Source organism: Salvia hispanica, chromosome 2 (genome assembly GCF_029641045.1).
Source record: "Salvia hispanica isolate PSC_SH4W2 chromosome 2, Shi_PSC_v1, whole genome shotgun sequence".
Taxonomy (NCBI): Eukaryota; Viridiplantae; Streptophyta; class Magnoliopsida; order Lamiales; family Lamiaceae; genus Salvia; species Salvia hispanica.
This window is the reverse complement of record NC_142693.1, coordinates 22373247-22382921: the sequence shown is the minus strand read 5'-3', so window position 1 is coordinate 22382921 and position 9675 is coordinate 22373247. Positions and strand designations below refer to the sequence as shown.

The 9675-nt window shown below is 36.1% G+C and overlaps 2 protein-coding genes and 1 long non-coding RNA gene across 3 annotated transcripts; 1 reads left to right on the top strand and 2 right to left on the bottom strand.

Moving 5' to 3' along the window:
* Nucleotides 1-2249: 2249 nt before the first annotated feature.
* LOC148931809 (uncharacterized) lies at nucleotides 2250-3660 on the bottom strand. The gene is made up of 2 exons (XR_016135292.1): nucleotides 3548-3660; nucleotides 2250-3392 (listed from the first exon to the last, which is right to left on the bottom strand). It is a non-coding gene; the product is annotated as an uncharacterized LOC148931809 (long non-coding RNA).
* Nucleotides 2728-3865, top strand: LOC125214531 (putative protein phosphatase 2C 79). Its single transcript, XM_048115598.2, has 3 exons — nucleotides 2728-3015; nucleotides 3079-3318; nucleotides 3399-3865. The coding sequence occupies exons 1-3, from the start codon at nucleotides 2728-2730 to the stop codon at nucleotides 3741-3743; spliced, it is 873 nt and encodes a 290-aa protein (XP_047971555.1). The 3' UTR covers nucleotides 3744-3865.
* Nucleotides 3866-4250: 385 nt separating this feature from the next.
* Nucleotides 4251-7215, bottom strand: LOC125201044 (isopentenyl-diphosphate Delta-isomerase I-like). The gene is made up of 6 exons (XM_048098922.2): nucleotides 6811-7215; nucleotides 6330-6385; nucleotides 5852-5943; nucleotides 5096-5198; nucleotides 4874-5011; nucleotides 4251-4790 (listed from the first exon to the last, which is right to left on the bottom strand). Exons 1-6 carry the CDS (start codon nucleotides 7050-7052, stop codon nucleotides 4531-4533), a joined length of 891 nt encoding a protein of 296 aa, XP_047954879.1. The 5' UTR covers nucleotides 7053-7215; the 3' UTR covers nucleotides 4251-4530.
* Nucleotides 7216-9675: the final 2460 nt, after the last annotated feature.

Here is a 9675-nt window from a genome sequence, read left to right as displayed (position 1 = left end):
TCTCCGCATTCCTCTCTCGCTAACACTCCCTCTCTTGATTAATCCCTTTCCCGCATGAGTATCATAGCAGACAAGAAGTAGGAAGGAGGCGGATTCTCTTTCCATTTCTTTACTCAAGGGGAAAATCTCGGGAATTCGTGAAAACCTCTGATTCCAGGTGCATTTCTGCGTTTTTAGATTTTAATCTACCCTATTTCCGTGGATAAAATGTGATTCTCATCCTTGGGCTAAATGCATTGCGATTTATATTGATTTATTGAAGCAACTGATATTTGTTTAGAGTTTAGATCGAGTTTTCTTTTGGATTGTGATGGTTTTGGGTGGAAATTCAATTGGATCGTGTTTTTCTTGGTGAGTTTTTGCATTTTGTGCGTTTGGTTGTGGGGTTAGGAAGATAATGCACTGCTGATTTTTTTTTTGTATCATGATTGATCTTCCTGTTTCTTATTCTGTTTTTTTTAGGATTGTGATTTTTTGGAGAGGAAACTTTATTAGATTATGTTACTTTTCTTGGATGGACTACATATTGGTGATTTCCTGTATTGTATGATGTGATTATGGGATTGGGGATAGACGTGGCCACGGTTCGTAAAACTGCCGGTTCCGGTTCATGACATGCTTGAACTGTAACCGGCCCGGCTATGACGGTTCCGGTTCCGGTTTAATCGGCGGTCACGGCGGTTCCGGTTCCGGTTAATAACCGTCGGTTTTTCGCCGGTTCCCGATTTGTTTTTGTTTTTGTTTTTTTTTTTTTAAATCTTATAGTTATTACTTCTAAATTCTATAGTACAATCCAAAGAGAAATTGATAACGATAAAGAATTGCAATTTTATTGATTTAAAACTTTGAATGTAAATTTCTACAATACAATTACAAGTTACAACTTACAAGTTACAAAATACAACAATACAAGTATACAACTATACACTTAAATTTAAAATATAGATACAAAATTACAATTTACAAAAAATATATTAAAAGTAAAGTTGAAACAATTAGAAAAAAAAAAGAAAAAAAAGGAAAAGGACTTGAGCTCAATTTAAATTTAAATTTTGAAATTCAAATTTTGAAAACGGTCGGAACCGCCGGTTTTTGGTCAGAAACCGGCGGTTTTCTGACGGAACCGCCGGTTCGTGTCAGAAAACCGGCGGTTTCTGACCGAAAACCGGCGGTTTCCGACACCTTTTCAAGCCTACGCTGCAACCCTACCCCCGAACCATCGGAAACCGGCGGTTTTGTGTCAGAAACCGCCGGTTTTCCGACACGAACCGCCGGTTTTTGACCGAAAACCGGCGGTTAACCGTCCTTTTCCGACCCTACCCCTACAACCCTACGAACCTACCGGCGATGACCATTTATTTTCGGTTAACCGGCTAACCGGCGGTTAACCGCCGGTTACGGTTTCGAATTTTGTTGAACCGTAACCGAATCGTATGTCGAACCGTAACCGGATTTCGAACCGGAACCGTCGGCCGGTTCCGAACCGCCGGTTCAAAACCGGTGGTTAACCGGTGGGCCGGTTTGGTTTGGCCATGTTTAATTGGGGATAGTGCATTACTTAATTAACTGTGATTGTGGGGTTAGGGATTAGGGAGAGCAGTTCATTACTTAATCAGCTGGAGTAGCTGAAATTTTCTATGTAACTATTGATATAACTAGTTCTTGGAATTTATATTGTTTAATTGAAGCAACAGATTCTTGTTTAGAGTTTAGATCGAGTTTTCTTTTGGATTATGATGGTTTTGGGTGGAAAATCAATTAGATCAAGTTTTTCTTGGTGATTTTTTGCATTCTGTGCGTTTGGTTGTAGGAATAGGAGGATAATGCACTGCTGATTTTTTTTTGTATCATGATTGATCTTCCTGTTTCTTATTCTGTTTTTTTTAGGGATTGTGATTTTTTTGGGGAGGAAACTTTATTAGATTATGTTACTTTTCTTGGATGGACTACATATTGGTGATTTCCTGTATTTTATGATGTGATTGTTGGATTGGGGATAGTGCATTACTTAATTAACTGTGATTGTGGGGTTAGGGATTAGGGAGAGCAGTTCATTACTTAATCAGCTGGAGTAGCTGAAATTTTTCTGTGTAACTATGGATATAACTGGTTCTTGTTCTGTTTATTTTTTGGATTGTGATGGATTTTGGAGGAAGCTCGATTATATTATGTTTTTTCGTTGGATGGATTGTAGAATGCTTACTTTCTGCATTGTGACTTGGTTGTGAATGTAGAAATACTTAATGAGCTGGAGTTGCTGTTTTTTTTTTTGTATAGCTTCTGACTTGTCTTTTCGGATTGTCAACATTCAGTGCAAAATATGAGTTTTAAAGTGCTTAGCAGTTCCAAGCCGTCAGAGAGTCAAATTGAACTCGGGAAACATCTGTATGGAAATTTTTCCATGGCAATCTTAAAAGGTAAAGATGAAGCTCAGAGCCAACTGCAGTCGGGTTCAATAAGTTTGGGTGAAGATGGTCCATTCGGATTATTCATAGGAATATACGATGGTCAATTCGGTTTGGATGCATCTGTTTTTGCACGAGAAAAGCTTTTTGGAATTCTTCAAGGTAAGTTTTCAACACTGCTTTTACTTGGATTGCTGATTGCTAAGTGTATTTGTTATACAGGGCATATTACTTCTGGTGGAATGTCAGACGCTGCTCTTCGCAATCGATATTGGACTTGGAAAACCAATATTTAGGATTGGTAAGGAAAAGTTTACCAAATATGCTATTACCTGGAACCTGCTGTGTAGTTTGTGTCGTCTGTGAAGGATGGATCTACATCTGTAATATTGGCGATTCTAGGGCAGTTATGGGGACTCTTGATAAGCCTAAAAACCAGGTCCAAGCAGTCTTTAAGCAAATGGCTATGCCCAAAAAGGGTATTCAACCCTTCACTCTCACCGTAAATCATAGCAACGAGGAGTTAAGTGGGATAAATGACTTTCAGACTCAGCACATAGAACACCCCGTTACAAGATGTCATTTTTTCCATGTAAAAGACTACATCAGGGTAAGAACTGATACTTTGCATTTGAATTCCTCGATTAGCTGCTCATATAATGTTTTATTGCAGACTTCGAGAATTTTAGGATGCGCCTTCTTGAAATCCCAGGACTTCAATAAACGCTCAGGCTTGTCAGAAAATTTTAGGTTGCGTGAAGACATGAACTTCCCCGTTTTTTCGCTTGATCCATGGATTCATTCACAGAAATTAAAACCAGAAAATAAATTTATAATATTTGCTACTCATGGATTGTGGGACAATACCGATGAGAAAAAGGCAGTGGAAATCGTCAATAGCTCGCCACAGCATGTAAGATTCCTATGGCCCTATTCCTATTCTCATGCTTGGAGGATTATGTTCACTGACAATTATCTTTTTGTTTCCTGCAGGGCATAGCTAGGTTATTGATAAACCATGCCTTGAAGAAGAAGGCGCCATTAGCTAATAGAAACCTACAAAATCAAGAAGCTGCATCAAGTAGATCGATTCAGGAAGAAATCAGTGTCTTTGTCCTTTTTCTGGATCATCAAAAACTTACGAGTAACAAAAGCTCCTCAGAATGTCCGAGTATTGACATAAGAACATATGGAGCTAGCAGCATCCAGCCCAGTCCTGATGAAGCAAGTAGCAGCGGCACAAAAGAAGCTAACGACACCAAAGAAGCCAGCGACACCGAAGGAGCTAGCAGCAGCCTCTGGAAACAAATAGGATCATCATTCATGAAGTTTACTTAGCTGTGGATCCCTTAAAACAAAACAAATTGTTCTTGAGATTAGTTGTGGAAGCGCTATACAAACATTTATTTTGGTCCATGTTTTGATTGGTACGATAAAAAAATCCTTGGTTGTTGAACTGAAGCACATTAGATTTGAATGAATAAAAAGGTTCCTCATATGACTGATTGTTATTAGAGTATATGAATAACTGGAGGAAAGGATTCGCCTTTTGTTGTTAATTTAATATTGATAGATCATAATTTAACCAGCAACTTTTAACTGTTTTACTTAGTAATTGACATCATTTATTTTTATAAGATTAGAATTCATATTCCATTAGCTTTTTCGGTCTAACTTTTACCATATTTCTTAAAAGGCATGTCAAGTCAACCGGTACTAGGGAATACATAAAAACATAGATAGAGAGGAAAACGGCTGATCAAAAAGTAGCTTAACTCCTTCACTGCAAGTTTGCAACAGCCTATACAGCTTGTACAACAAACGAAAAGAATAAAACGCATCAAGAGAAGCAAGCAATCTTTTGACATATGACAATAAATTTATTTCAGTCACAACAAAAACATAGTACCACAGTAAACAAAGACAAAGGTAGATACCTAAACTTGGAACCTTGCCTAAACTCAAGAACACCACCAAATCAATTTTGCAATACACCAAAATCAACTCGATTTAAAGACTTATCAGCATCAACAACACCCCTAAGTGGAAACCAAGTTTGATCAGTTTCAAACAACTCAAAGATAAAGTAACACAAGTTCAAACCAAATCAGACATTAGAAATACTTCATTTCTCAATCAGCTTGTGAATTGTCTTCATGTCAACTGCTTCATTTATCGTCCCTTTCTCGACGTGATCCCACCACTTGAACAAGAAGTTATCGACCACTAGCCTGAACCACGGTGACAGCTTCAATCCCCCCTCTCCGGCATCTGCTTTCCGTAGAAGCTCCTTCAGCTCTTCCCGGTTCACATATTTCACATCCTGAACTTCGTCTGGATTTGGATGCACGCTCACATCCCGGACAATGAAAAGGAGATAATCCACTGCAAATATCAAGAAACGTCACCCTGTACTCAAAACATACTCATGTAACAAGTGATTGACGCATATAAAGCAAGCTAGTTACATTCATGCTCTCCCCATTTTCCATCGGATGGGGCTTTGTACAGCATACGCCCCAAAGGAACGAACTGGTCGACTGGGACATCTTCAGCAGGGATGCCAAGTTCATCCAATAGCTTCCTTTGAGCAGCATTCCTCACACCTTGAATTCAAGATTGGGTCAGAAAGAGGTGTTCGGGTTCAGATAAGAGGTGCTTGTAATTGAATTATGAGCATAATTAAATACCAAGAGCATTTTCTTCGATAAGCTCAGAATCCCGGTATAGTGGATGACTGCAGCAGGTGTTTGTCCACACCAACGGAAAAGTAACCTTAGTTGTAGATCGTTGCTGCACAAGATAAAAGCAGACAAAATGTGTAATAGTATAACTATGAGAATTAAGAAATAACCGAAGTTTGAGGACTAATCATATCATAAGCAAGAACAAGCATAGGAAACATTAGAAGAACTTTTAATTAGTGCTAGAAGGTAGCAGCCTCATCGAGAGGTTATATGGGTACCGGAGAGTAACTGTGCAGCATGTGTGGGTTAGAGCACAACAACGAAGAGCTTTCAGGCAATGGGTGGCAATGGATAAATCCTTATCTTTTATCTCCAAGCAATAACACAGCAGCATATGCTTGGAGATACGGGCAAAGTTGTATAAGAGTGGGTAGTAACGGCAACAAAGGTGAGGGCATAAAACAACTATGGTGAGCAAAAGCCTCCAGCCTATAGCTTGTGTATATGCTACATACACTTTCGAGATATTGAAAAGGGAGGAAGTCCTATATTTCAGAATCATCAAACACCCTCTTCAACATTTTGTGTATCTATATATAGTATATACACAAAGAGCTGAAAGTAAGGTTTCCTATTTATATACACCTCAACATTTTGTACATTTATCAGCCAATCTTCCATGCATATTCAACATCACGGATCGACATGGCATGAATGTATATGCGGTGAGTGCACAAATCAAAATCTAGGTAGATATACCTGAAGCAATAGCTCGTATTTTGAGTTAAACAAGAAGACACTGAAAGCTCTGTGCAACAAATTTAGAGCCTCAATTTTTTCCATCAGATGACCTTGCATATTAGAGAGATATCCGGGTCAGTAATAACAGAGCACCAGAAATATTTCCACAAACACAAAAGTAGCATTAGGAATCGGGGGACCCAAAAGTCAAATTGTTAACGATCAAGCAGGAAACGGCGAAACTACTTAAAGCTTCCCATCTGTTGGTATACAACTTGAGCTAAATTTAACACCTTGAGCTCTACCAAAGAAAATATAATAAACCAAAACACCCATACCTCATGCCATCAGTGGATCTAATATTTCTCGATATCAAAAGCGTTAAATCAGCAACACTAACGGAGGCACAACACTCTACGAGTCAACCGTGCTAAATATCCCACTGAATTGCTATGATCGAAAAACTGAAGTTGAGGATTAAGAAACTACGACTCACAATTGTACTTGGATTCATGGCCAACCACGTGATCATTCTCATCAACCAATATGCATCTACAGAGACAATAAATAACCAAAACCAATCAGGAAAAACCCCTACTAGCAGCACACCCCTGATTGTAAAAGAGAGATCTTTTTTCACTCAGGCAGAGAAATATTCATTTGATGAGTACAAACGAAATTAAACATGAACCGGCCATCATTTTTCATGAAGAAAGTGAAATATTAAAGGCAAATCATTTCAGTGAAAAAAAGAAGAAAAGGACAAATTAAAATCAAAAGAAAAAAAGACAAAAAAAAAAGAAGAGGAAATTGACATGATCAAGCTCATTCCACCATCAATTCGACATCAATAATAGTTTCAAATCAGAAACTCAGCTAAACCCAGATAATCAAAAAGTTCAAAAATCCACATCAATAACCCCAAGATCCAATAATGTATGCAACCAAAAATCAAAATCAAAAGATAGGGCACAAACTCGTCTTCAAACATGAGGCGCCTCTGCACGGCGTCCATGGCGGCGACGTCACCCATAGTTGAGGTAGCGGAGGCGGTGAAACGTAGGCGGAAAGGGGTGGGTTTGGGATGGGAGAGAGGCCTACAGGAAGTGGGTTTAAAAAGGAGAGATTTGAGTGGAGAAATCGATGAAGTTGAAGAAGAAGCAGCTGCAGCTGTGGAAGCAGCCACCAATTTTTGAATCGGGATGGTCAAGGCCGACATTTTACTTTTTAATGGAAATAATATGGCATTTTTTGTTAATGGGCTTTCTTTTTAGGTAGAAAAAAAAGGGATTAATTTTGCATTTAGCAAAGAGCAGATTACAGTTGCGGCGTCAGCGGCGGTGGAGTTCGACTGCTCAAATGTTTTATGGGAATCTCCGCCAGCATAAATCTATTCTATTTTTATTATTTTATTATTTCATTTCAGACTAAATGAGACTGGAATTTCAATTGTTTTTCAAAATAAATTATTTTATATATCAAATTTCGAATATTATAAATTTAACTCAACCTTAATTGATTACCTAAATTGAGTCGTTGTATAAAACTTAAATAGTTTAGTTTATCTCTTTTGTATTAAAAAAAATATCTTGTACTGAATATTTTGTCTTATAATTAGATTGGTAGTGTAATTAGAGAACATAACTATGTAACTAGTACTATATCATAGAGTGGTCAATTACATTTATTTAACTAATTTAATTTTTATACCAATGATTCATTTAGCATTACAATGGTTGAATAAATTTTGGGATAAATTTAATATAGACTTTTAGTTTATTTTGGATCTATACTTTTAAAAATTGAAATAAAAATCACCGCTTTGCAACTTTTCTCGATTGTCCTCAAGTCAAAACTGAAATTAGTGTGACAAAATCAAATACACGACAATAAACAAAATTACATTATTTTTTTGATAAAAAAACAAAGTTAAAGTTTAAAGCTTGTAATTTTAGGATTGATCAAAAGTTAACTAAATAGTCCTGTATGATTTAATTAGTAATTATTGCTTATATATTGTTAGGTTAGAGTATCCACAATGGGGTGTTGTATGTCCGTGCCAACGGTACGACACCCCGCTGTCCGCCGCTGTAAGCCGTCCGTCCGTGTCAGCGGCAGGACGGTGCTCTTAAATAAGAGCACGTTCATGCCGCTGAGCATAATTAGAAATTAATTAAAAAAAAAATTAAATAAAAAAATATTTTTCGTTTGTAGGATTTTAATTATGTATTTTTTATTTTCTAGGATTTTAATTATGTATTTTTATTTTTTAAAATTTTAATTATGTAATTTTTATTTTTTTGGATTTAATTATGTAATTTTTATATTTTAATGCATTTTTATATTGTAGAAATATTTTTAGTAATTAAAGTATTTAAATTGAATAATAGAATGACGAGACCCTTGAGCTTGTCCTTGCGGAAGAGCATGTATGTGGGTGTTGTGCAATTGCCTAAGGACAAAGAGTAAAAGTGGGTCTGGGCCCACACCCGTGCTCTTATTTAAGAGCACGGATGGGGATGCTCTTAAAACCATTAAATTGCGCAATACGAGGGTGTATCGTGCGTGTGTGGATTGACCAAGCGGTAGAAAAGTTAATTTACGATGCTAAAAGTCTTAGATTCAAATCCTCTATAATGCGGATTTTAAATTTAAATATATTTATCATAAAAAACGAGGGCGTGCGTATTGTTTAGTTAATACTACTAGTAGTATTCATCTTATGTCCTTAATTTTCCCAACCTTTCATTTTTAGTTGCTATATATATTCCACATTTTGTCACACAGACGAAAAAGATAGGTAAACTATGTGATCTATTGGATGGGAGTGGGATAGATGACTAATCATAACAAGAAAACGAGACTACTAATTTTCATTTCATACACCAAACATAAAAATATAATCACAAGATACAGGTGTTGCAGAATAACAGGGAAAGCATTAATTAGTGCACTAAACATTTATGATTATTTAATATTTATATCCCACTGAATGAGTATTCCTTTGTAAGTAGGTTTACTTTTTGGACAAATCTTCAATTTTCATGTCCAAATAGTATATGAATTTCATATCAAAAAGTATTTATCTGAGTAAATTGTACATGGATAATATGGCTAAATTATTTACTACTACTAGCGTGGAAACATGATCTACAATGTGAACAGTGAACATGTTTATTTTAATGAACTTAATGGGAAGTCCATAATTGACTTTAAGGCTTTGAAAATGAGAGAAATCTGAAATGGAGACATTAATTGGTTACAAGAATAAAGTCTATTCAAAGATGGCTGGCTGCAAATATAGACAAATAAATTTATAAATAAATCTCAAAATTCAATGAATGGACAACACAGTTGAATCTTATGAATGTGAAGTAAAGATTTTATATGTACTGTCATTAATAAAATGATATTTACTAAGTTTGAAAATATAGCTTGATATGTGTAAGAATCAAACTTGTATATTAATTAATCAAAATTCTCTTTAATTAATCAATATTTATATCCAATCATACCCTACATATATGTCTCATTATAAATTTGTAGTATTAGTTAACAAGCAATTTGATAAGGTATAAATTGGCAACTTAACAAGATGGAATGTGTACATTTCTTGTGTTCTATTTGCTGATAGACACTATTTCCATGAACCTTAAACCAACAGAAGACGTCCACGTGGAAATGAAGGATAAGTGGATAACCTAGAAATATAGTTGGATAAAGTGGTATTTAAAAAAGTTTTAGAATTTGATATTTGGAAATATCAAAATATGTGATATGGGCTTCATATATCATTATGCCCAATAATGTGAACTCTTTAACGAATGAGGGCCCATATTGCA

Coding starts and splice junctions, on each gene's coding strand:
- LOC125214531 (XM_048115598.2), top strand. CDS start 2,728: ATGCTATTACCTGGAACCTGCTGTGTAGTTTGTGTCGTCTGTGAAGGA. Junction 3,016..3,078: donor ATGTAAAAGACTACATCAGG/GTAAGAACTGAT, acceptor GTTTTATTGCAG/ACTTCGAGAATTTTAGGATG. Junction 3,319..3,398: donor TCAATAGCTCGCCACAGCAT/GTAAGATTCCTA, acceptor TGTTTCCTGCAG/GGCATAGCTAGGTTATTGAT.
- LOC125201044 (XM_048098922.2), bottom strand. CDS start 7,052: ATGTCGGCCTTGACCATCCCGATTCAAAAATTGGTGGCTGCTTCCACA. Junction 6,386..6,810: donor CGCCTCATGTTTGAAGACGA/GTTTGTGCCCTA, acceptor TTGTCTCTGTAG/ATGCATATTGGTTGATGAGA. Junction 5,944..6,329: donor CCATGAATCCAAGTACAATT/GTGAGTCGTAGT, acceptor CTAATATGCAAG/GTCATCTGATGGAAAAAATT.